Here is a 27,125-nt window from a genome sequence, read left to right as displayed (position 1 = left end):
GAGCATCCCCTGGCAACTAGATGGCACACTCTGGTTCTCACTAGAGCGCTAAAGGTTTATATCCAACGCACAGGATCCATCCGGAGGTCTGAAGCACTCTTCATAGCCTACCATCCCAGATCCTTGGGATCCAGAGTGTCTTCTACAGTAATAGGTCGTTGGATCAGAGGGACCATCTCTAAGGCCTACGAGACAGCTTCCCTTTCCATTCCAAGGAATATTACAGCGCATTCCACCAGAAGTGCTGCCACATCTGCCGCTTGGGCGACTCAGGCTCCGTTGGAAGGAGTCTGCAAAGCAGCCACTTGGGCCTCGCCAAATTCCTTCATCAACGATTCGTACGCATCAGCGGACGCTGCCTTCGGCAGAAGAGTACTCCAATCCGTTATCTCTCACGATAGCTATGTACTCCCACCCTAGGGACCTATCTCTTGGGTATGTCCCATGTGACTGCTGGACCCACTCCTTCAGTACGGAGAATAGGCGTTGATTGCTTACCTGAACGCCTCTTCTCGTACGGTGAGTGGGTACAGCAGTCACTTCCCTCCCTTTGTGTGGTCTTCTTTACCTTCTATTCTATTTTCTTATAACACATGACAGTTGAACATTAAAGAGCTTCACTACTGAGCCTAGTCTATGGATTCGCGAATTCTGGGGAAGGGGCGGATCCAGCACTCTTTTTTAATACTAGGCTCAGTTCCAACGGATTGGACAGGAGCAACCCAAGTGACTGCTGTACCCACTCACCGTACGAGAAGAGGCGTTCAGGTAAGCAATCAACGCCTATTCTCCCCTCCACTGCATAGAATTTAGACATGTATTTAACACTCCTAAATCTGCCAAGCAGTCTAGGATGACAGAAGAAACAGTTATGTCAGAAACCTCTGACAAGTCTAGGCGAAGGCTGGTTTCCTTTCTTCTCTGGCAAAATAATTACTGTTACTATTAATAAATGTACTGTAAGATAAGTTTTACATTGCACAGAACTATGACAGATATACATACGGATTTCAATGAGTTATAATTTCCCTTTCAGAACAAAAGGGAACAGTTTTGTCTCCATGTTGGTTCTGGTAGAGCAGGTATTGGGGATAACATAGGTTGGGGACTATTACAAATTCTTGTGATATTAATCTCTGAACCAAATCTCTTCATTTAGAAATCGAGCGATAGCAGATTATCTTCGTTCTAATGGCTATGAAGAGGCATACTCTGTTTTTAAAAAGGAGGCAGAGCTTGATGTGGTGAGTATATTTCTCATATTCCATCTAGGGGGGATAATTCTTCCCACAGTCTCTTATCAGTAGTCATATAGTGTCAGCAGTCTCCCCCACCAAAGTATAGTATAATGTCCCATACTCGTAGTTTACTCTTAACATTAACAATGAATTCCAGATTTTGAAAATTGTAGCTACATGTTGTTGGATTCTGGGCAGGCTTTGTAGAGGCAGAGTAGATACGAGCATTCAAACTATGTGTATAATGATAGCTAAGGGCATTTAAAATATCTGTATAGCAGTTTTCATTTATTTAATAATGAAGCAAATTGCAAGAATAAACTGAATGAATGAATGAATGAATGAATGAATGATAAATAACTTAACCTTTTCTTTTTATTTAATCTTTTTTGTTCTTTTAAAGTTCATCCTATATGTGAAAGCATTATATTATATTCTGTGAAATATATTTTCTAATACTAGTTCATCTTAATATTTTGTGTTTAATATTGTATACTAATATATACTTTTTAGAAGATATTTATTGTTCTATAAAGGTACCTCATTGATTGGTTTTCTACAATAAAATACTTTTAAGTTTTTAAAAAACGTCTAAGTGGTGTAGAATGCCATCTTTATAAATTAACCTTTTTGAATATTAAGATATTCCATTCACCTTCCAGTATGATCTGGAAATTTCTCCGTACTGAAGGAGCGGGTCCAGCAGTCACATGGGTTGCTCATGTCCAATCCGGTGGAACTGAGCCTAGTATTAAAAAAGCTTGCCGGATCCGCCCCTTCCCCAGAATTCGCTCAGTTCGCATATCCTGCGGTTGTATTGTGATAGCTCGTTCAACATTCTAACACCTTCCCTTCGATCTTTCCTTCAAAAAAGTAGTAAGATTTATTGTCTTTATTTATTACTTGCACTAATTGCGCCAGCCGTTTTAAAGAAAAATATTAAGGGCTTATAAAATACCTCCTGCGGAGTGAGACGCCTTCTAGTCTCCTGGACTTAGTCGATCGCTTTTCCCTTAAGAATTTCTACGGAGCGATTTTTTCGGCGCGAAGGCCTTCGCGCCCTTTTTTTAAAAATCTAGGCCTCTCGTGTTGGCCTTCTGCCAGCCGCGTAGGCCTCAGTCCACCGCGTGGATCCGGGAGCGGGCCTTGGGGGTCCCAGGCTAAATTCTCCACCGGCTAAGCCTCCAACCAGAGTGCCTTGGTTTTACTTAATTACAAAGTTTAGGGAGGCTGGCCCCGCTGGATTTGGGGGCACGAACTCTGGGTTTGCCCAGATTGTCCTCACGTTTCAGCAGCTTCGAGGCCTCGAAGCAGGATCCATTCCTCTTGGGAAGTCCTTGAAATCTTCTCCTTATATTTCAGTTATTGGCTCAGCCTTGTCTTCTGTTAATTGTCAGACTATGGCTACTTTTCCCAAGAGAGGCACAACTAAAGGTCCCAGAGAGGCCAGGCCTACAGGCGATGAGATTACTAGTATCCCCCAGGCCTCTTCCTCCTCTTCTCCAGGGGCCCGCCCCTCGACCAAGGTCACCAGGGCCGAGAAGAGAAGGGACCTAGCCCTACAAAAAATTCATGACAAATCAGCCAAACGTTTGAAAGTGCAGGCCCAAGTAATCAGTAGTCAAGACCCACCAGAGGCCTCTAGTCTGCCTCCCTCTGGGGTCCCTGTGTTATCTCTGGATGAGCCAAACCTAGACAGACCCCAACCTAACCTATGGGGCATAGGTCCAGAGGAACCAGATATTATTGAAGATTCCCCCCAGCCAGGATCCTCCCAGGCCTTTAGGGATTCTTCTGCCATTTCTGCTGATATTTCCAGTTTACCTCCTGAGTTCCAATCTATTTTTGCTGTGTTGTCCAAAGCCATTGATGCCAAACTCTCTACCATCAATGAGCTTCCCTTACCTCTTCCTCCTTCTCGTTCCTCCCGCCCCGTGGGTTCTTCCCCAGCGGTCAGAGCTCCTATTCAGGATGATTCAGAATCCTCCCAGGATGAATATGAGGATGTAGAGGAGGATGAAGACCCCTTTCAGGGATTATCAGAGGATGAGGAATCCCAAATAAAGGTCCCTCCTCCAATTACTATTTTTCCTTCTCAACTATTCAAATCTCTCCTCCTCAAAGCTAGAATTTCTACGGGATTAGCGGCCCAGGAGAAACAAGCCTCCACTTCCACTGATCCCCCGGAGGAGAATCTACCTTACTTCACAGAGGAACAGGAGGATAACGAGGTAATTCCTATGCCTAAACTGTTTAAAGATGCCTTACTCAAACAGTGGGATTTTCCAGCCTCTGGCCTTAATCCCTCTACCAAGGACAGAAAGTTGTATAAACTCTCCTCTTCCTATGAAGAGCTTCTATCCTTTCCCAAACCAGATGAACCTGTCAAGATTCTTCACTCGGCAGCGGCTGTGCCAGGCGAGGCGGAGGAAGTCCTCCGCCCAGAGGACAAGCGCATCGAGCAAATGCTCAAAAGAGGATTCACCGCTGATTCCTGGGCTATTAAAAGTTCTGCAGCGGCCTCCTTCTTCTCCAGAGCCATGCTGCTGTGGCTTCGCCAACTTCAACAGCACATTCCTCCCGATGACTTGAGAGGTCAACAAGACTTCAACAAGGTCTTTGCAGCTGCCCAGTACGTGGCTGATGCCACCTTACAATCCACTAGATTTTCTGCTAAGTCTATTGCAGCTTCTACTACGGCAAGAAGACTCCTATGGATTCGCCCTTGGCAAGCGGGAGTTCGCCAAAAGTGGCAGTTATCCCAGGGCCCCTTAAAGCGCGACCTTCTCTTCGGTGATCTTCTGGATCCACTCCTCACGGAGACCTCGGACAAGAAGAAGGTTTTGGGTCCAACCACGAAAAAGGTTACCAAAACGCAGTCCTTTCGTCGCCCAGGGCGCCAGCAAGAGCAAGCGGCTTCCTATCAGAGATCTCCAGGTCAGTATTCCCCCCGCTTTCGTTCCCAAGGCAGGAACTCCAGGGGTAGAGGGTTTCGTTTCCAAAGGGGAGCTTCCTCTAACAGGGCTTCAAAAAAACCTAGATGGTAATCTTACCTCCATTCCCATAGGGGGTCGCCTGGCTCATTTCGCCTCTAATTGGCGTCTCTCCTCCAAGGACCCTTGGGTCATTGACACTGTTCAATCAGGCCTTCTTTTAGAATTTATTTCTCCTCCCCCAAAACGTTTTATTTCCTGCCCTTCTCCCAGGTCATCCTCAGATTGTAACCGTATGGAGGAGGCCATTTCTCATCTATTGTCCATCAGAGCCATTCAACCGGTCCCTTCCGGTCAGAGGGGCCTAGGTTTTTATTCCATCCTATTTATGGTTCCAAAGTCCTCCGGAGGTTGGAGAGCCATTTTGGATTTAAAGAAACTAAACCTATTCATCAAATATAGGAAGTTTAAGATGCACTCCTTGTCTTCTATTTTGGCCGCCATTCACTCGGGAGATTTCATGGTCTCCTTAGACCTCACTGAGGCCTACCTTCACATTCCTATAGCCAAGTGCCACAGAAAATTTTTACGTTTTTCTTTTCAAGGCAGGCATTTCCAGTATAGGGCGATGCCATTTGGCCTCTCCTCGGCCCCTCGGGTCTTTACAAAGCTCTTGGGGTCCCTGGCGGCCTATATCCGGGCGTCTCCCATCCACATTTTATGTTATCTTGATGATATTTTAATTCATGGGAACTCCCTAGAGAGAGTGAAAACAGACCTTTCTGTCACCATGTCAGTCCTCCAGGACCATGGATTTTCCATCAACTTTGATAAAAGCCACCTCCAACCTTCCACTTCCATTTCTCACCTGGGATCCATTATTGATTCAAAATCCTCCCAGGTCTTTCTCTCTCCCGAGAGAAAACTCAGTATAGTGGAGTTAATTTCTAACATTTTATCTAATCCTTCAGTATCCATAGTTACTCTATCTTCCCTTTTGGGGAAGATGGTGTCATGCATAGGCATCATTCCCTGGGCTCGCCTTCATGCTAGGGAACTCCAGTGGCTACTGTTGCCTTTTCAGAGATCGGGGCACAGCAACTCAAATCGACGCATTGTCATCCCACTGAGTGTTCGCAGATCCTTCAAGTGGTGGAAGTCTCCAGCCATGGACAGAGGATCCCCGTTCAGGTGCCCGGATCAATTTGTCATCACCACAGATGCCAGTCTATCGGGATGGGGCGCCCACGCCCAGGGGATGATAGCCCAGGGCACGTGGTCCCCGGAGGAAGCTTCCAGGCCAATCAATTGGCTAGAGTTAAGAGCCGTTTCCCTGGCTCTGAAGCATTTCTCTCCTCGCATTCCCAACCGGCACGTTCTCATTCTCACCGACAACATTGCCACAAAAAGCCATATCTGCAGACAGGGGGGCACGAGATCCAAGGCTCTCATGAGGGAGGCCCTCAAGTTGGGTCTTTGGGCGGAAAAACATCTCCTGTCGCTCCTAGCCGATCACATCTCGGGGAGTCTCAACGTCCAGGCGGATTGGCTATCCCGAGCAACGATAGACCCAGGAGAGTGGAACCTTCACCAAGACCTGTTCCATCAAATCACCCTCAGATTCGGCCTACCAGTCCTGGATCTCTTCGCGACCAATGCGAACGCCCAGCTCCCTCGCTTCTATTCCAGATTTCCATCCCCGGGAGCGGAAGCAATCAATGCCCTCCGGAGTCCATGGCCTCCAGGCCTACTCTACGCATTTCCTCCAATTCCAATCCTCCCGGACGTGATTCACAAGGTCCTCACCGAGAGGGCCCGAGTAATCTTGATCGCCCCTCATTGGCCCCGCCGGCCCTGGTTCGCAGATCTCCAACAGCTGTCCGTCCAGGACCCTTGGCGACTCCCCGTTTCGGGGGATATGCTGCGGCAGGGGGCCTCTTTCCATCCAGACCCGGAGTGGTTCCACCTCACCGCCTGGCTGTTATCAGGAGAGATTTAGAACTGCGTGGTCATGACCCCGATTCAGTGGAGGTCATTCTAAAGGCCAGGAGGGGCTCGACCAACCGAATCTACGACCACACGTGGTCCAAGTTTCACCAGTGGTGCCTACAGGAAGGTTTCTCCCCTCTGTGCATCCCCATACACAGAATTATTTCCTTCCTTATGCAAGGCTTCCATAAAGGACTTTCCACCAGCACCCTCCGGCGTCATCTGGCAGCCATTTCATCTGTCCTAGGGGGTCCCCGCAGACAGCCTCTCCGATCCTTCCCTGAAGTCCAGGAATTCCTCAAGGGCATAGCCAACCTCAGACCTTCCAAGGTCCACAGGTATCCATCCTGGGATTTGCCTCGGGTTCTACATTCCCTCACGCAGGCACCATACGAACCCCTAAAATCGGCGTCCCTCAGGTACCTATCCTTTAAGGTAGCCTTCTTGGTGGCTATTACCTCTGCCCGACGCATTTCGGAGCTAGCTGCCCTCTCAATCAGGCAGGACCTTTGCCAATTCCATCAGGATAAGGTAGTCTTGCGACTGGACCCCACCTTCTTACCCAAGGTCAGTTCCATGTTCCACAGATCTCAGGATATTGTACTACCTTCCTTCTGCCTCCAACGAGACCATCCCTTGGCAATTAGATGGCACACCCTGGATCTCACCAGAGCGCTGAGAATATATATCCAACGCACAGGACCCTTTCGGAGGTCAGAAGCACTTTTTGTAGCCTATCATCCCAGAGTCATGGGGGCCAAAGTGTCTTCATCAGTAATAGGCCGTTGGATCAGAGGGACTATATCTAAGGCCTACGAGTCGGCCTCCCTCTCAGTTCCAAGGAACATCACTGCGCATTCCACCAGGAGCGCAGCCACCTCGGCCGCTTGGGCGACTCAAGCCCCGTTGGAGGAGGTCTGCAAAGCAGCCACTTGGGCCTCGCCAAATTCCTTCATCAGGCACTACAAAATTGATTCTTACGCTTCAGCGGATGCTGCCTTCGGCAGAAGGGTACTCCAATCCGTTATCTCACATGATAGCAAGCTAATCCCACCCTAGGGACCATCTATTGGGTATGTCCCATGTGACTGCTGGACCCGCTCCTTCAGTACGGAGAATAGGCGTTGATTGCTTACCTGAACGCCTCTTCTCGTACGGTGAGCGGGTACAGCAGTCACTTCCCGCCCTTCTGTGTGTTCTCTTTACCTTTCTATATCTTTCTTCTTCTAACTATGAGAGTTGAACACTACAGAGCTTCACAACTGAGCCTAGTCTATGGATTCGCGAATTCTGGGGAAGGGGCGGATCCGGCAAGCTTTTTTAATACTAGGCTCAGTTCCACCGGATTGGACATGAGCAACCCATGTGACTGCTGTACCCGCTCACCGTACGAGAAGAGGCGTTCAGGTAAGCAATCAACGCCTAATCTCAGATCTTTAGACATGTTGACACTACATGCAATTTAAATACATGTTAATCTCAAATCTGTGAAAACATCAAATTTCATTTTCCTTACCAAAATACTCACTTGAGGCTCCAATTTCATTACCCTGAATCTCATTCAGATAAAGTCCTATTGTAATCTTGTTTGTGTAATTGAAAAAGAGGGCTTGATGAGAGAAGTGCCTCCTTATCCATCTATCTCATTAAATATTTTTTCCCCGGAAGGTAAGAAGGAGAATCTGAATATGCTAAATATTTATGTTATTCAACCACGAGGGAGGCTTTATCTCCTTATGAGAGAATAAAAGAGAAACCAGAAGAGGGTGAATTTGGTAAAGAATGAATTAGTGAATTTAAAACATTTTTTAAAAAAATCAAGCAATAGCTACTCTTCTTAAAGGAATTAACAAAAAAAATATTTCCATCTCAAAACAGCTGAGTTAGAAACATTGAGACATTTCAATAATGTTCTTCGGTAATAAACAGAAGGCAGGTTTTCATACCGCAGTGCATATTTTAATCAGCTCATTGGTTCAAGACTGCGCTTCACACCCAGTAACTGTTAATGACCATTATCTGTGGGTAATTTTTGCTGACTGTACTTTCTACATTTTTCATTTGACCTTGCTTTTTATTGCTTTCTTCCTTCTCTCCTTCCCTAACGCTCTTACACATTTAATTCCCAAGAAAATACTCCATGCATCTGATAATATGGATTGAGATTCAAGAAAGTGTATTGGTAATAGACAATTTGTTAGTGTTTTTAAACTACTATAACACCTCCTGTTTCCTTACCCAACTGAAGTAAGCATTTGTATGTATGGATTATATTTTATATAATCTGCCTATAGTCTTAACTTACCTGTTATTCATCAGGTTTATCTGCGGAAGCTTCTTAGCAGCTACATTCTTAAGATACATTGGCGACAATTTTTATTTTTCAGCAATGTGGATCAGAATAAGACTTGCTGCCATGAAATATGTTGATTTTCATCTAGGTAATATTTCAGGCAGTCTGCCTTTGAGAAATAATATCTGGGAAAAGAATCTAGAGAGCTAATTAGAGTTTTTCCTGCCTGCTGCAGGAAAAATGGCTGAGTTAGGTAGATCTTATATTTGTATGACAGATCAGTACAATATGGGCTCAAATGACAACCGTGTTAACTTTACCAATGATCTTTCTAGATATGTACAGTGATACTTCGTCTTACAAACGCCTCATCATACAAACTTTTCGAGATACAAACCCAGGGTTTAAGATTTTTTACCCTCTTCTTACAAACTATTTTCACCTTACAAACTCACTGCCACCGCTGGGATGCCCCGTCTCCCAACTTCTGTTGCCAGCGAAGCACCCGTTTTTGCACTGCTGGGATACCCCTGAGGCTCCCCTCCATGGGAAACCCCACCTCTGGACTTCTGTGTATTTGTGATGCTGCAGGGGAATCCCAGCAGGGTAATAGCAGCAATGCAAAAACGGGCGCTTTGCTGGCAATGGAAGTCCGGAGGTGGGGTTTCCCAGCGAAGGGAGCCTCAGTGAAATCGCAGCATCACAAAAACACAGAGGTCCGGAGGTGGGGTTTCAAGGACTTCTGTGTTTTTGTGATGTTGCAATTTCACTGATGCTCCTCTCGCTGGGAAACCCCACCTCCAGACTTCCGTTGCCAGCGAAGCGCTCGTTTTTGTGCTGCTGGGATTCCTCTGCAGCATCGCAAAAACACAGAAGTCTGGAGGTGGGTTTTCCCATGGAAGGGAGCCTCAGGAGAATCCCAGCAACGCAAAAACGGGTGCTTCGGCTGGCAAAAGGGGTGAGTTTTGGGCTTGCACGCATTAATCGCTTTTCCATTGATTCCTATGGGAAACATTGTTTCGTCTTACAAACTTTTCACCTTAAGAACCTCGTCCCGGAACCAATTAAGTTTGTAAGACGAGGTATCACTGTACTTCACAATCCCCATACCTCCTGGTGGGTGATAGTGCAACAAATTGTTCACAAAAACGCAGCAAGCAAACTTGGTACCGACTGACATTTAGCTTTGTAACAAGCATAATACCTCAAGTCATAGCACTTTTATTTTACATAGAGTTTTCAACTGGCAGTAGTAGGTTTGTAATGATTCTTCATTAAGTTCCACATTTTTATTAAACCAGAAGTAGTTCTTCTACTCTTCTTGAAGAAGAAAAACCAAACATGGGGGGGGGAAGCCTTGATTTGTTTAATGACTTTGGTCTGCTTTTTTTTCTCCCCAGAATGAAGAATTAGATAAGAAATATGCTGGGCTCTTGGAAAAAAAATGGACATCAGTTATAAGATTACAAAAGAAAGTAAGTAGAAACTTAAATTGGTATGTTACGAAGACAAAAGTGCTGAGATTTTTAAGCAGCATCTGAAATAAATTTTTTGAAGAGCTGTACTGAGCTACTTAGTTACTGGTTTTATCTTCATATTTAGGTTGGTCTAGTGCAGTGGTTCTCAACCTGTTTCACAGGTGTCACCTAAGATCATGGGAAAAGACTAAAGCTCCTATGGAACATATTTTTACAATCCGACTAATCAGGCGTTTAGAGGGGGTTGTCCCTCCGACCTTCCTGCCAATCAGCTTAAAGCTCTGTTGGGAGGATTGACGCTAGATTTATGGTTGGGGGTCACCAAAACATGGGAACTGTATTAAGGGGTCGCGGCATTAGAAAGGTTGAGAACCACTGGTCTAGTAGTTAAGTTACCAGGCTAGAAAGCAGGAGGCTGAGTCTTGTTTTAGGCATGAAAGCCAGCTGGGTGAGTTTGGACCATTTTCCCTTTTCAGCCTAACCCATCTCACAGGGTTGTTGGTGGGGAAAAGAAGAGGAAGATGGTGTATAAACTTGAATTATTTTGTGTTTAAATTATTTATGAGAATAATGAAGACAGGATGAAAATAAATGTTTCGTCTTTCCTATAAGGAGCTCAAAGCAGAATTATGTGACCACTATACAATATAATTGGCTGAAAGTTACTAACTGGCCCAAAATTATTCAGTGACCTATCTGCCAAGTAGGTTCTCAATGTCTGAATCTCCTACATCCAGGTTCAACATGCAATAATTTCCTCTTAACATTTTATTTTAAGAACATTACACCAAATAGAATTTTTACTTGTTTATAACTATATAAATTCTGTAGAATTAGACCCTTTGACATTTGTTCTGGAGAGCTATTCAGAAAGTAATATTAACATAGAGTAGTTCTGATCAAAACCAACTCTGGCTGATTTGTGTTCCCTGTTTACATAAAGAAACAAGTAAAATGTGTAAATAAAAATTAAATAAAAAAGTATCAGAAAAAAAATAAAGACTGACATTCATTAATTTCTAGTTTATAACACTATTTTTTATTCGTAAACCTTTTGAAAAAGGATATGGTTTGAGATTTGTTGCTGTTGTTTTAAACAGTGTACCCTTTCCTATCTCTCTCTCTTGATTCTCTGGAAACTTAGGTTATGGAATTAGAATCCAAATTAAATGAAGCTAAAGAAGAATTTACATCAGGTGGGCCTCTTGGTCAGAAGCGAGATCCTAAAGAATGGATTCCCCGTCCTCCAGAGAAGTATGCATTAAGTGGGCACAGAAGTCCAGTCACAAGAGTAATTTTCCATCCAGTTTTCAGTGTTATGGTCTCTGCTTCAGAGGATGCTACAATAAAGGTAGGACCTTCATAACTATACACTCTATTGTTACTGTGTTAAGATCAATATCTGGTGCAAAACCAGTATGGTAGAATAATGAATATAGGTCCTTTAATACCATTTTTATTGTTGGTCACACAGCCAGCTATTTAGGCTTGATTTAGCATTTTTATCCATCGTTTGAGTCCATTCAAAGGCTGGGATACAGAAATTGTTTGATGGTTTTAAAGGTGGTGTTGCAGGATGTAAATTGTTCCATGTAAAGCTGCCTTTTGCTGATGATGTTCAGTTGATGGTCCAGATGTTTTGGGATTGTATACAAGGCCCTGTTATTATTGATACTTTATTTGCTTTTCTATCTTCCCCCCAAAAAATATTTCTATTTGCAGGTGTTTGTATTTTGTGACTTTCTCCAATTTTTTTTTCTCTTCTGGAGAAAATGCAAGCCATCAAAAGATGGGCCTTAAGATTATTTTTTTTTTATTGACTAAATTGACTAAAATAACAAAAAACACATCAGGTTTGGTTCTAGTAGGCAGGGGATGGAAACTAGTTTATATGAACATTTATCTAATCTTGAATATCATATACCTGGTTCTCAATATAGAGTTGTAAAGAATTTTAATAATAATGGGAGAAAAGTAATAAAGCAAGAGAGGATTATTTTTAAAAAACATGCAACCCCCTAGTTTACGCTCATTTAAATTAGCGTATTTTATGGAGTACACTCAGGACTATAAAACATATCTATCTTATTTGGGGAGAAAAACAGGGGGGGGGGGATCTGCCTCTACCTCCCAGCAATTTGCCTCCTTGCAACAAACAGCTTGTTTCGGTTTCACTTTCAGTTTCAGCACAACCTGAATAGCAAGCACAAGAAAAAAAAATCTGCCTCCACACAGGGAGGCGGTAATAGACAGTGGCAATCCCTGCAGCCTGAAACAGCTGATGGTAGGTTGTCCATCCAGATCAGCAGCTTGCGTTAATGAGGCTGTGCTGAAGATGAAACAGGCTGTTTGCTGTAAGGAGGCAAACTTCTGGGAGGCAAAGGCCAAAGGGTGGGGGTGGATGGGTGGGACTACATTATGTGTATAAGACACTCAAATTTCCCCCCTCTTTTGGGGGGGGGGATGTGTCTTGTACTCCAAAAAATATGGTAGGTAGAAACAATGGAGGTTATTGGGTTAAAAAACCCCTCATCCTATGTGTCTCTGTTGTAGCCTTCAGTGGTGGAGTCCAGATGAAAGTTGGATATAGCTTCGTTTTGTTTTTAGAACAAATCACTTACATCACTTAAATCTAAGTAGATTTGCTCACAAAACAACACAGCACAACAGCTCCAATTGTCATCAAGATGGCTAGCCTCCATCTGGCCTCCATCATTTAAGTCTACAGTAGAGACATGCAGGGCAATAATCTCCACTGTTTTTACCTAATTAAAATGACCCTAATACAGGTAGTCCTCGACTTACAACCACAATTGAGCCCCAAATTTCTGTTGCTAACCAAGACAGTCATATAACGTGAATTTTGTCCCATTTTAGGATCTTCTTTGCCTTTCTTGTTGTTAAGTAAATTGTTGCAGTTGTTAACTTAGCCACACAGCTGTAAAGTAAACCTGGCTTCCCCGTTTGCTTTGTTTGTCAGAGGTGATCACATGACCCCGGGGACCCGGCAACCGTCATAAATATGAGCTAGTTGCCAAGTGCCTGAATTTTGATCATATGGCCATGAGGATGCTGCAACAGTGGCGAGTGTGAAAAATGGTCATAAGTCACATTTTTTTAGTGCTGTTATAACTTGGAATGGTCACTAAACGAACCGTTGCAAGTTGAGGAATTCTCGGGAAGGCCTTCTCCATTGAGCTCCAGCCTGCTTATTTTTCTTCTAAGTGTCTGGAGAAGATTTAAGACGTGATCTTTTTTTTTTAATCATCAAGCTCAGAATTGTGATTGGCAGATGTACATTTTCCTTTTTTTCGTAATTACGATATTATATTTGTTTACTTTATGGATGGATTTTTTTAATGGGGAAGGAGGCGGCTCAGAGATGTTTCTGATTGTTAGTTGCCTAGAACAGCGCTTCCCAACCTTGGCAACTTGAAGATATTAGGACTTCAACTCCCAGAATTCCCCAGCCAGCAGATGCTGGATGGGGAATTCTGGGAGTTGAAGTCCAAATATCTCCAAGTTGCCAAGGTTGGGAAACACTGGCCTAGAATCTTCAGAATGAATGGCATACAATAAATAAAAGGCTGAGATGCTTTGTGTGCTTTTGGAGTAAAGCTGTATCCTTTTTTTTCTTTTTGGAAGAAATTACATAATGCATCCCTCTGAACCATTGAGTAGTTAAGTGTGCTTTTAAAAAAAAACAGCTTTTGTTATGTCTTTGTGGCTTCAAGAGTTCTTACTAGTATAGCTCCTTAGACTAGAACATAAAAGCACAAGAAAAACTCTGGGTAAAAACATCCTGATAGGAAACTGCCTCTTTTTTTTTTTACTTCTTACCTGCAGTGTAGAGATTCAACCAGTTGTATTTTTAGCTGACGGTGTTCTCTGCTGTTGGAGGTGACAGGAGTCTCATAGGTTTCTGCAAAATGCATGTGTGTGAATTGACATGCCAAAGTGGAACAGCAGCACCAAACTTTTTTCTGTCATGTATGCCAGTGTTTCCCAACCTTGGCAACTTGAAGATATTTGGACTTCAACTGCCAGAATTCCCCAGCCAGTGAATGCTGGCTGGGGAATTCTGGGAGTTGAAGTCTAGATATCTCCAAGTTGTCAAGGTTGGGAAACACTGATGTATGCAGTATTGCTTGCAAACAGCGATTTGTTTTAATTCTCCAATTTGAGAAGTTGTTAACCTTTTTAAACATATCTTAGTGTCACTCTTTTTTTCAGCAAAAAAATAATCTTCTCTGTACTATTAAATTTCAAGGAACTGGCTGGTGTTTTGGGAGATGTCAGCATTGCCCCCTGCGTATTAGATCCTTGTCCCTCCCGATAAATTCAGAAGTGACCAACTATTGGCTTCAGGTGATGGGCAAATTCATCCTTGAGCTGGCTGCTTGGCCTACTAGGAAGCAGTGATCTGCTCTCTCCTTAGGAAACCATCACTTGACCTAGTATTGGTGGAATTTCTTTTTCTCTGTTTGTGATCTTTCCTTTTGGGGGAAGATTATGGAGAATGTGGTAAGCATTTTTATGCAATAACTTCAAAGGACTCTGGAAGAAGTGAATTATCTAAGGTCTGCCTATAGTACTGACTGTGCTTGTAGATGGATCTTTTGTGGTGAGATTTTATGTCCAAGAGTGGTCCTATTGATCTTCCCAGAGCATTTGATCACGTCGGTTATGGCATGGTGTCAGATTCGCCTGTCATGTTGATGTTACATAATGTATCACAATGTTGTTGGGGTTTTTTTGCCTTCGCGGATCTGGAATGGGCGTGGCCTGCATGTGACGCATCTGGCCCATGGGCCGCCCATTTGACGCCTCTGGGTTATGGCCTCTTTCTGGATGGTCTCTATATTTCAGGCGATGGCTCTATTTTATTATTCATTTATTTATTTATTAGATAGATAGATAGATAGATAGATAGATAGATAGATAGATAGATAGATAGATAGATAGATAGATAGATAGATAGATTTCTATGCCGCTCTTCTCCGAAGACAACATATAGTAAAAAACAATAACCGGCGCCCCTGCCTGAGTGTCGTCCTGTGGATGGTCTTGGGCTTCACAGTCGCTTCCTAGTTCCCTCTCCTCCCACCGCCTGTGTCTCCCACCGTCGCCCGTTGCCGTGGGTTCCTCGAGTGGGAGCTGCCGCTTCCCTCCGTCCAGCTCAGCCACGCTGCCGTAGAAAGCACAGAGGTTATTGCCACCGCTTCTGCCTCCACTCAGGGAGCCACCGTGGTCACCACGCCTTTTCCTCTCGCTCAGCTCAACCACGATGGCTCCCTGAGTGGAGGCAGAGGCGGCGGCAATAACCTCTTGGCGGAGGGAAAGCGCTGACGGGCTCTCCTCCTTCCCCACCCCCGCGCTTCTCTCCCGCCCTGGCTTTTGCTTCGCCCCATGATTTCCCCGCAATTTCATCCAGGCCACCTCTTGCCTCCTTTTGAACTGCGGGGAAATCTGCGGGCGAAGCAAAAGCCAGGGCGGGAGAGAAGCGCGGGGGTGGGGAAGGAGGAGAGCCCGTCAGCGCTTCCCCTCCGCCAAGCTGCCTGCTTGTCCTCGCACCTCGTTGCTACCTCCTGCCTTTTTCCAGGGGCCTTTGGAAGGTACCCAGGGAAGGGGGGGGATTGGGGGTGGCTGCAGCGGCTTCTCGTCCTCCTCATCAGGCTGCTAACGCCCGCCCGGCCCCTCTTGCATGCAGTCCCTTCACCGAGCGCTTTTTTCTTCTCACAGCTGAGGCAGGATTTGGAATGTCGGGGGTGTGTGTGTGCGGGCTCCGCATCCCCCTGCCACCCGGAACATTTAAAATAAGAAAAACCTTCGCCGGCCTCCGCAGAGAAGAAAGGAAGAGAGAGAAAGAGAGAGAGAGCAAGAGAGACATAGCAAGAGAGGCAGAGAGAGAGAGAGAGAGAGACAGAGAAAGAGAAAGAGAGAGAAAGAAAGAGAGCTAGAAAGAGAGAGAGAAAGAGAGACAGAGAAAGAGAAAGAGAGACAGAGAGAGAAAGAGATAGCAAGAGAGAGAGAAAGAGATAGCAAGAGAGAGAGAAAGAGAGAAAAAGAGAGAGAATGAAAGAGATAGCAAGAGAGGCAGAGAGAGAGCAAGGGAGAGAGAAAGACATATAGGGAGGGAAGGAGGGAGAGAGAAAGAGAGCAAAAGAGAGAGGAAGAAAGAAAGAGGGATGGAGAAACAGAAAGAAGGGATGGAAGGAAGAGAGAGTAAGAGTGAGGGAGAAATAGAGCGAAATGGAGGAAGATTTTTTTTTGGTCAAAACTTTTCTTTAGGGCCCCCCCCCCCCCCGGTTCAGTGTTCCCCAGGATTTTGAAAATGAATAATGTGCCGCGGCTCAAAAAAGGTTGGGAAACACTGCACTAGATAACTAACCTAAAATCCCTAATATTTTAAAAAGCAATCATACACATTCAGACCTCAGCCATACATAATATTCATCGGCCAGGGCGCCTAAGATCTAATTGCCCCAAGCCTAGCAACATAAATGAGTCTTAAGACTCTTGCGGAAGGCGAGGAGGGTAGGGGCAGTAGGAATCTCGGGGGGGGGGGGGAGCTGATTCCAGAAGTCTGGATCCCCCACAGAGGAGGCTCTTCCACTAGGCCCCACCAAGCAACATTGTCTGGTTGACAGGACCTGGAGAAGGCCAACTTTGTGGGACCTAACCGGTCACTGAGATTCAAATGGTATTTTGTTGCGTTTCTCCTTCCTTTGGGGAACTTTCTAATTGGTGTTGTTAGGAGTGTGTATGGGGGGGCGGGGGTGATCCAGGATTTTGATCCTTGGAAAAATCCAAATCATTAATTTTGTGAGACCCCATAGAATAATACACCCTCCAGTTTTATTCAGTATCTGCTTGAAACCACTGGGTGAAGTTATCTGTTGGTATGGCATTTGGTGCCATTAGCATGCCGATCCTAATCCAGTTCTGTATCTTGATCCTTAGTCCAGTGATTTTCAACCTTTTTTGAGCTGTGGCACATTTTTTACATTTACAAAATCCTGGGGCACACCACCCACCAAAATGACACCCTAAGACACTCTCCTCTCTTTTTCCATCCCTGTCTCCTTCCCACCCTTTTGTGTGTGTGTGTGTGTGTGTGTGTGTGTGTGTATACACACTCTTGAACCATTTCCAAAAACAGGTGAGGGCTGGGTTTTTTCTCTCTCTTATTCTTTGGGTGCTTTTTATCATATGCTTTAAATCAAGAGTCACTTCTCTCTCTCTTGTTTCTCTCTCTTTCCTCTCATTCTCTGTCTCAACCATTTTCTCATTTCTCTTTTTTCTTCCCCTTTTTGCTCATTGCTCTCTCTCCCTTCCTCTCCTTTTCTGTCTCTCTTGCTTTCTTTCTCTCTCTTTCTGTCTCTCTTTCTTTCTCTCTCACTCTTGCTTTCTCTCTTTCTCTTTTCTTTCTCTCTCTTGCTTTCTCTCTCTCACTCACTCTTTCTCTCTTTCTCTCTCTTGCTTTCTCTCTCTCACTCACTCTTTCTCTCTCTCTTGCTTTCTTTCTCTCTCTTTCCCTCTCTTTCTTTCTCTCTCTCTCTCTCACTCTCTCTCTCAGCAAAAAGTTGCGAGACCGGAACCTGAGCTTTCTTCTTCGCGGCACACCTGACCATGTCTCGCGGCACACTAGTGTGCCACGGCACACTGGTTGAAAAACACTGCCTTAGTCAACTAAGCAGTGCTGTAGAAGACCTGTCCTAATAATGTCTGGTTATGGTTGTGGGTGAGAATCTTGGGCTGAACTCTATGAAGACTGAATAGCCTGGGTATCAGGGACCTGCCGTTCACAGTGATTTTGCCATCTTCGGTTCTAGAAGGGAGCTAACTTATTTTTCAGAATATAAGACACACCTTTCCCCCCCCCCCGTCCCCCCCAAAAAGAGGGTAGAAATGTCGGTGTGTCTTATACACGGAATGCAGCCATTTTTGGCCTCCTGAAGCTCCGCCCCCTGTGTCTCATTATGGTGAAAAATGGGCCCATTTTATGCAAGAATGGGATGCACAGAGGGTTTGGGAGACTTGCAGCTCTTTCTGGGGGCTGGGGGAAGGCAAAAATACCCCAATTTTTGCAAAAGATGGGCATTTTTTGCAAAAACGGGCATTTTTACCTTCCTTCAGCCCCCAAGAGCTCTCTGCAGGCCTGCCAAATACTTTGCCCACCGTATTTTTGGAAAAAAAGGATGAAAAACTGGTCCATTTTTGCAAAAAAACAGGGTGCACAGAGGGTTTGGGAGGCCTGCAGAATACTCCTGGGGCCGGGAAGGACAAAAACTTCTTTTCTTACTTACTTCTTTGAAATCTTGGTACATTTTATACACCAATGCATCTTACAGTCCAAAAAATATGGTAAGAACTGGTATGCAGTTTTGGTGGTTCTTCCACTCTTTTGTCTCTGCTGTATGAGGAGAGGGCAGCCATGACCAGGAGGCCCCTTGTATACATTCATCTTCTGTACCAACTATATCCCTTTTATTTATTTCTCACATTTATATTACTGCTTACTTGAACTAGGAAGCCCTATCACAATCACTCATGCCTTAGTAATCCACCTGTATGGTATTGTTGCAACATGTTGTACTAGGGACTGTCCTTGACCAAGCTACAAATGGTTCAAAATGCAGCTAAGTAGCTATAACTGTTAGGTGCTTATAAAGCCATAACAGGACAGGCTTGCTATACAATATAAGCATTTGGTTCCCTGTGGCTGCTTCTTTGCGAGTATGTTTATTTTGTTGCCTTCCTTGAAGTGCGCCGTTTATTTTAATGTTAATTTTGTCCTTTTTTGTTACTTTTACTTATTTACTTGATGATACTGTATCTGGAATCTTCATGATTGAGATGGCATACACATTGATTAGCAAATGGTATTAAAATAATGTTTTAAAAGGTTATTATAGTCCTCAACTTCTGATGACAGTGGAGTCATCAGAAATTGAGTTTACCAAATTTTCTGTTGCTAAATGAGGCAGTTGTTAAATGAGCTTTGCTCCATTTTACGACCTTTGTTGCCACAGTTGTTAAGCAAATCACTGAAGGTTTTTAAGTTAGAAATACAGTTATTAAGTGAATTTGGGTTCTCTCTTTACTTTGCGTGTCAGAAGGTCACAAAGACAAACGCATGACCCCAGGACATGGCAACCATCAAAAATATGAAACCAGTTTTGCCGAGCATCTGGATTTTGATCATGTGTCATGGGAATGCTACAGCAATGATCATTAATGTGAAAAATGGTCATAAATTCCCCTTTTCAGTGTTATTGTAACTTTGAATGGTCACTAAACAAATGGTTGTAAGTCGAGGGCTACCTGTACTTTGGAAGTAAATGTGGGGAACAAAATAGCTTGTTGGAAATATGCCAATGTACCAATTTCTTTTTCTGATTGCTAGGTATGGGATTATGAGACAGGTGATTTTGAACGAACCCTGAAAGGCCACACAGATTCTGTGCAGGATATTTCCTTCGACCATAGTGGCAAGCTACTGGCCTCTTGTTCTGCAGATATGACCATTAAGCTATGGGATTTCCAAGGCTTTGAGTGCATCAGAACTATGCATGGTAAGGAATTGTTAAAAGAACCATTAGCAATGGTAAGATGAAATTTAAAACAAGCCATACACCTCTTCTCTCTTCGGACAACGTTGTGAACAAAAGGACATCACATTCAAGGTATTCGTCCCCAAACCTAATTCTTATATACAGCTTGATGTCCATGTATTGGAGCATTTTGTGCAGCAGGTAGGAGAATTCACATCCGTAAAAAGATTTTCCACGCAGTAGTATCTTCTTCACATGAATGCCATAGTTTTATCCTAATCTCCATTCTGGTGTACAAGGTTGTTTTCTAGGGCGGAGCACAACATGGGGAGACAATGACTCACAGCCCTGGAAGTGCTAGGATCCAGTTCACACACATGTTAACAATTCTTGTCACTAATGGTCTATGTTGCCCAATGTACTGTATCTTACTACTAGCTGCTTTACAATTTAACTTCGCTGTAACTCTACTAGTATTAAAAAGTTATAGGTTTTGTGCCATGTAATATGTTGAGAGAAAGGCTGTAATGCTTGCTGTTACACATTGTCCCTCGAACTGTTGTAGGGCCGGACTTAAAAAAACCTATGAACAAATCCCTATGCACACTGCACATACCTTATTTTAAAGTAAAAAACAAAATGGGAACATACTATTTAGAGGGGAGGGAAGAAATCCGAAATTCATATATGTTTATGTTTTGTTTTTAATTTTCTTTTGTTAACATCTGATTGGCTATACAAGGTTTTTTTGGTTTATAGAAAAATGTATAAAGAAAGAAGGAAGCACTTTGGCATAATGATTAATAAGTTAGAAATATAATTGGTGGTGTACTTTTTGAAGGAACATTAAGGAGAGAACTTAATTAAAAGAAAAGTATATACCTGTGCTCCTGTCACTCACCTGCGGGCCGGATAAGTGGCCTCAGCGGGCCGCATGCGGCCCACGGGTCGTAGTTTGGGGACCGCTGGTTTACAATATGGTGCCATTGCAACTCAGTCACCATTTTGGTTCATTTTTGCTATTTTGATGTGTTCAAAAGCAAAGAAGTTGTTTCTCTCTTCAATACTTTGAATCAAAAACTTGCCTGTTCTCCAATTCAGGACTGTGGCTGAGAGGCATTCAGAGAATTTTTTTTTTGCTTCCTAACTGTGTCTTTAAAGAGCCCCAATAGGCAGAAAATGTTTCTGTAAACAAGTTTATGACTTTTTGGAGGAAGCTGAGTAGCAGTGTTTCTAGCCTAGAGGCAGAAAATGCTTGCTACTTTTCAAAAAGAGCAGATAGAAATGGTGGCTAATATCTACAAACTTCCCCCCTGGGGATTTGTGAGTGAAGGGAACAGACTGTTACCCCCCAAGTGTTGTGATTTTAACCCAATTCCTGCCGGTCTTACCTAGCATGACCAACAGCTAAGATTTCTCCATTCTGCACATTGATGATATTGCCTAGCCTGATAATTAAATGTCGGCAGCGGAAACCCCCCTCCCCTACCATAAGCTTAGAAAAAGGCAAGGGCTTTTGGCACCATACATATTTTTTTGTATTTCAGTAATCTTCCTTTCCATTTGAAAAGTCTGTAGTGCTGTGTCTTCTTTGGGGTTGACTTGATTAATCAGCCTCCCTTTCAGTTCTGCAGTGAACTTTTTGGAATGTGACAGCAAATTTTGGCTATTCAAAATACAGTGATACCTCATCTTACAAATGCCTCATCATACAAACTTTTCAAGATACAAACCCAGGGTTTAAGATTTTTTTGCCTCTTCTTACAAACTATTTTCACCTTACAAACCCACCGCCGCCACTGGGATGCCCCGCCTCCGGACTTCCATTGCCAGCGAACTACCCGTTTTTGCGCTGCTGGGATTCCCCTGAGGCTCCCATCCATGGGAAACCCCACCTCTGGACTTCCATGTTTTTGTGATGCTGCAGAGGAATCCCAGCAGTCCAAAAACGGGCGCTTCGCTGGCAACGGAAGTCCGGAGGTGGGGTTTCCCAGTGAGGAGGAGCCTCAGTGAAATCGCAGCATCGCAAAAACACAGAGGTCCGGAGGTGGGGTTTCCCATGGAGGGGAGCCTCAGGGGAATCCCAGCAGCGCAAAAACGGGCATTTCGGCTGGCAAAAGGGGTGAATTTTGGGCTTGCACGCATTAATCGCTTTTCCATTGATTCCTATGGGAAACATTGTTTCATCTTACAAACTTTTCACCTTAAGAACCTCGTCCCGGAACCAATTAAGTTTGTAAGACAAGGTGTCACTGTACAGTGATCCCCCGGGTATTGCGCTCCCGATCATTGCGAAACGGCTATATGGCGATTTTTGAACCCGGAAGTAAAAACACCATCTGCGCATGCGCACCCTTTTTTTCTATGGGCACGCATGCGTAGATGGCGCCGGGCAGATCAGCTGCTGGGCGGCTTCCCTGGGTCTTCCCCCTCTTGCTGGCGGGAGGGCGAAGCCCCCCCAGCACCCGCTCGCCCGCCGTTTGCCCGGCCACCCGCCGTTCGCCGCTCGCCTGCCCTTCGCCCGGCCACCCGCGTTCGCCCGCCCTTCGTCCGGCTCGCCCGCCCTTCGCCCGGCCACCCGCCCTTCGCCCGCCCTTCGCCCGGCCACCCACCGTTCGCTCGCTGCTCGCCTGGCCACCCGGGTTCGTTTGGCTTCGGGACATGCCGGCGGCGACGTTTTAAAACAGCCGCGCGGTTTACCAACTGAGTCCCGAAGACAAACGTCAAAGGCGAACTTCCGCGTTTGTCTTCGGGACTCAGTTGGTAAACCGCGCGGCTGTTTTAAAACGTCGCCGCCGGCATGTCCCGAAGCCAAACGAACCCGGGTGGCTGGGCGAGCAGCGAGCCCGCCGTTCGCCCGGCCACCCGCCGTTCGCTCGCTGCTCGCCCGGCCACCCGGGTTCGTTTGGCTTCAGGACATGCCGGCGGCGACGTTTTAAAACAGGCGCGCAGTTTACCAACTGAGTCCCGAAGACAAACGTCAAAGGCGAACTTCCGCGTTTGTCTTCGGGACTCAGTTGGGAAGCCGCGCGGCTGTTTTAAAACGCCGCCGCCGGCATGTCCCGAAGCCAAACGAACCCGGGTGGCTGGGCGAGCAGCGAGCCCGCCGTTCGCCCGGCCACCCGCCGTTCGCTTCGCTGCTCGCCCGGCCACCCGGGTTCGTTTGGCTTCAGGACATGCCGGCGGCGACGTTTTAAAACAGGCGCGCAGTTTACCAACTGAGTCCCGAAGACAAACGTCAAAGGCGAACTTCCGCGTTTGTCTTCGGGACTCAGTTGGGAAGCCGCGCGGCTGTTTTAAAACGCCGCCGCCGGCATGTCCCGAAGCCAAACGAACCCGGGTGGCCGGGCGAGCAGCGAGCAAACGGCGGGTGGCCGGGCAAAGGGCAGGCGAGCGGCGGGCGCGGCAGCAGCGAGGAGTTTGCGTGGGCGGCGGGGAAACCCCAATCTTCGGCTCCTCGCTGCTGGGAAGTAAAAACACCATCTGCGCATGCGCAGATGGTGTTTTTACTTCCGCAGCGCTACTTCGCGCAAAACCGATCATTGCGAGGGGTCCTGGAACGGAACCCTCGCAATGATCGGGGGATCACTGTATAACCATCCTCCTCAGTTGCCCATTCAGATGATGTAGCTTTGATTACAGAGTGAAAGAATCGATGGTCTTGAGGACTGAAAAAACCCCTGTATAGCGGGTATCTCCAACCTTGGCAACTTTAACACGTGTGGACTTCAATTCCCAGAATTTGCTGGCTGAAGAATTCTGGGAGTTGAAGTCCACACGTCTTAAAGTTGCGAAGGTTGGAGACCTCTGGTTGATAGGCAGCCTGAAATCAAGGATGCTACTTTTGCTTTTTTCTTATTTCTATAGAATTTTTATTTATTTATTTAAAATACTTGGAGATTATGGCATAAAGCCGTTCTTTTGCTATTCCCAGATTCTTTCAATATCTGCAAGGTTACAGCCTTAAGGGCTGCGGCTCCTTGCTCAAGTACCCTTGGTGAAAATGTGTATTCTTCAGGTTTAATTAGCATGCCACAATTATTCCACAGAAGCTGTGCAACAAATCATTCTATATAATAGCCGGGCAATTGCCAAAGCATACTATGTGTTTTTTCCCCCCCATCATTCCATCTTGTTTGCCTCTTGAGGATTACCATATGGCAGCCTGATGACAGATTGATGGCAGTTATAAGTTGGCACATCTGGAGGGCACCCAGCTTGGGACTTGGGTACCATATAGAATTGTGCAAAAGGGTGAATTTAATAATGGCATTCACATACATTGTGATAAAGTCACGTGGGAACATTAATGTATGCTTTCTTTTCCCCCCTTCTAGGACATGATCATAATGTTTCTTCAGTAGCCATCATGCCCAATGGGGATTATATAGTATCTGCTTCGAGGGATAAAACCATCAAAATGTGGGAAATTCAAACAGGGTAAGAGGTGAAACTATGCATCTTTAGACATTTTAGGAAATGAGATGAACATTGTAGAGGAACCATTGGCTTGGTACTGAAAAAACAGCATTTCATACAGAAAAACTGAGACTGAATTCTTAGCATCTCCGGGACCGCCTTCTGTCGCACGAATCCCAGCGACCGGTTAGGTCCCACAGAGTGGGCCTTCTCCGGGTCCCGTCGACTAAACAATGTCATCTGGCGGGACCCAGGGGAAGAGCCTTCTCTGTGGTGGCTCCGACCCTCTGGAACCAGCTCCCCCCAGAGATTAGGATTGCCCCCACCCTCCTTGCCTTTCGGAAACTCCTTAAAACCCACCTCTGCCATCAGGCATGGGGGAATTGAAACATCTCCCCCTTGCCCATGTATGATTCGATTGTGTGCTTGTTTTTTATATATTGGGGTTTCTTTTGGATTTTTTAACTTAAAACTGTAACTTAGATTGCTAAATATTAGATTTGTTACTATGTATTGTTTTTCACCATTGTTGTGAGCGGCGGCATATAAATCCAATAAATCTAATCTAATCTAAGTTAACAGGATCAAGAGGTCGGTAATTGGGAAGTTTTCTTTGGTTGCTCGGTTAATAGATGATGACCATCAACACACGACTGACCTGTGGTGGGTTAGACACAACTAAGTCTATTTAAAATATGTGTCAACCTGTTTATGGCTTTCCTGATTCTCCTGGAATATTGGAAGGCGAAGGCGAAGTATTTTCTTTGCCAATACAAACTTCCATATTGATTGTGTAGTACCACACACAGGGCCTCTGTTTGTTCCTGGGGACAATATACTGAACACTCACCTTTGGTCACACCTTTCTTAGTGCTTCACAACATGGATTCCTGCTGTATTATCTCCTTAAGCGGAAGGAACAGACCAGTATCTGTAGCCAGCATGGCTGTTACATTTTAGCACAGAAATGAACAAGTGAGAAATAAAAGCAAATTGTCCCTATGAAGCCCTGAGCTTATATAGTGACATCCCCCCCCCCCTTTTAAAAGCCACTTATATTGAAATTTTGTTAATGGCTGAAAAACACTTAATGCAATATCTGAAGACCTTGTACTTTATAAATTGGAGGGAAAAACCATTCTGTGCATGGGGAGTGATCATATTAATTCAGCACAACATTGAAATCACTTGGTTTTGTGTGTCATCCCGGTTGTCTCAGTTTTAAAATATGGTCCTTGGCATTCCACACAAAAACCAGGTGTTGCCTTTAACCTGCGTTGCTAGGTTGGTAATGACCTTTAAAGCCCTACATGGCATTGGACCAGAATACCTCCGGAACCACCTTCTACCGCACAAATCCCAGCGGCCGCTAAGGTCCCACAGAGTTGGCCTTCTCCGGGTCCTGTCGACCAAACAATGTCGTTTGGTGGGCCCCAGGGGAAAAGTCTTCTCTGTGGCGGCCCCGGCCCTCTGGAACCAACTCTTCCCGGAGATTAGAACGGCCCCCACCCTCCTTGTCTTTTGCAAGTTACTCATGACCCACCTGTATCGCCAGGCATGGGGGAACTAAGACATCTCCCCCAGGCTTTTTATATTTCATGTTTGGTATGCATGTGCTGTATGGTTTTTAATTGTTGGGGTTTTTATATATTTTTTATTATTAAATTTGTCCCATTGTTACACTGTTTCTTATTACTGTTGTGAGCCGCCCCGAGTCTTCGGAGAGGGGCGGCATACAAATCTAATTAATAATAATAATAGTAATAATAATAATAATAATAATAATAATAATAATAATAATAATAATAATACTCAATACCGATTTAACAACTTTGTATTTGTCTTATATACTGTAAGCCTAGTTCTTTTCATTTCTCTCATGCGGTAGCCCAGGAACATGGGAAGTGTGGACACATACAATTCTTTTAGGCTTGCAAGGAAAGGATTATCAGTTTTGGATACTATCTATAGGATTGGTTTGATATTGGTGGCTGTCCTGGAAAACATCTGAGACCATTTTATGCGCCTACTCAGATTGTTATTTCTTTTAACTTCTCTCCCTTCCTCATTGCCTTGTTTATTTATTTATTTATTTATTTATTGGATTTGTATGCCGCCCCTCTCCAGAGACTCGGGGCGGCTAACAGCGACAATAAAACAGTGTACAATAGTAATTTGGTATTGATGATTAAAAATCTATTAATATAAAAACCAAACATACATACATACATACCATGCATAGAATTGTAAAGGCCTAGGGGGAAAGAGGATCTCAATTCCCCCATGCCTGGTGGCAGAGGTGGGTTTTAAGTTGTTTACGAAAGGCAAGGAGGGTGGGGGCAGTTCTAATCTCTGGGGGGAGTTGGTTCCAGAGGGTCGGGGCCGCCACAGAGAAGGCTCTTCCCCTGGGTCCCGCCAGGCGACATTGCTTAGTTGACGGGACCTGGAGAAGACCAACTTTGTGGGATCTAACCGGTCGCTGGGATTCGTGCGGCAGAAGGTGGTCTCGTACATACCCTGGTCCGGTGCCATGAAGGACTTTATAGGTGATGACCAACACTTTGAATTGTGACCAGAAACTGATCAGCAACCAATGCAGATTGCGGAGTGTTGGAGTAACATGGGCATATTTAGGAAAGCCAGCCTCCAGCCAGCCGCCATTGCTTGGAAGCAGCTAGCAAAGAGTTAGTGGCTGGGAGGCTTCTCACGGTTGCACCGAAAAAGAGAGCTTGCCCCTGGAGGAAGGTAAACCTGAAGAAAGAGGAGGTTGTAGCGGAGGAAGCAGGCCGGCATCTCATGACAAGGAGAAGGAAAAAACTTCTAATAGCAAAAACTTCTAAACTAAGTTGGCAAGACTACAAATCAGCTCTTGGGAAAAAATGCTGCAGCCACACCCGAATCGTCCTCAGTCCATCCGTTTTATTGATTCCATTTTCTATAGCAATCTTTGCTATGTATTAACGCCACCTTCTTTCTTTCCTGTGAACAGCTACTGTGTGAAGACTTTCACGGGGCATCGAGAATGGGTCCGCATGGTACGACCTAACCAAGATGGCACGCTGATTGCCAGCTGTTCTAATGACCAGACCGTGCGTGTCTGGGTGGTAGCAACAAAGGAGTGCAAAGCTGAACTTAGAGAACATGAGCATGTAGTAGAGTGTATTTCCTGGGCTCCCGAGAGCTCTTATTCCACCATATCGGAAGCCACAGGATCTGAG

At 45.0% G+C, this 27,125-nt stretch overlaps 1 protein-coding gene across 1 annotated transcript; it reads left to right on the top strand.

Moving 5' to 3' along the window:
- Nucleotides 1-1,234: 1,234 nt before the first annotated feature.
- Nucleotides 1,235-27,125, top strand: LOC139156153 (lissencephaly-1 homolog; the record flags this gene model as incomplete). Its single annotated transcript, XM_070731452.1, has 6 exons — nucleotides 1,235-1,244; nucleotides 9,854-9,928; nucleotides 11,076-11,282; nucleotides 19,341-19,509; nucleotides 23,826-23,928; nucleotides 26,897-27,125. Coding segments are annotated over exons 3-6 (705 nt in total), but the record flags the coding sequence as incomplete, so codon positions are not given.

This window comes from Erythrolamprus reginae, unplaced genomic scaffold (assembly GCF_031021105.1).
Source record: "Erythrolamprus reginae isolate rEryReg1 unplaced genomic scaffold, rEryReg1.hap1 scaffold_351, whole genome shotgun sequence".
NCBI lineage: Eukaryota > Metazoa > Chordata > Lepidosauria > Squamata > Dipsadidae > Erythrolamprus > Erythrolamprus reginae.
The sequence above is the reverse complement of the archived record's forward strand: the minus strand, read 5'-3'. Positions and strand labels throughout refer to the sequence as shown.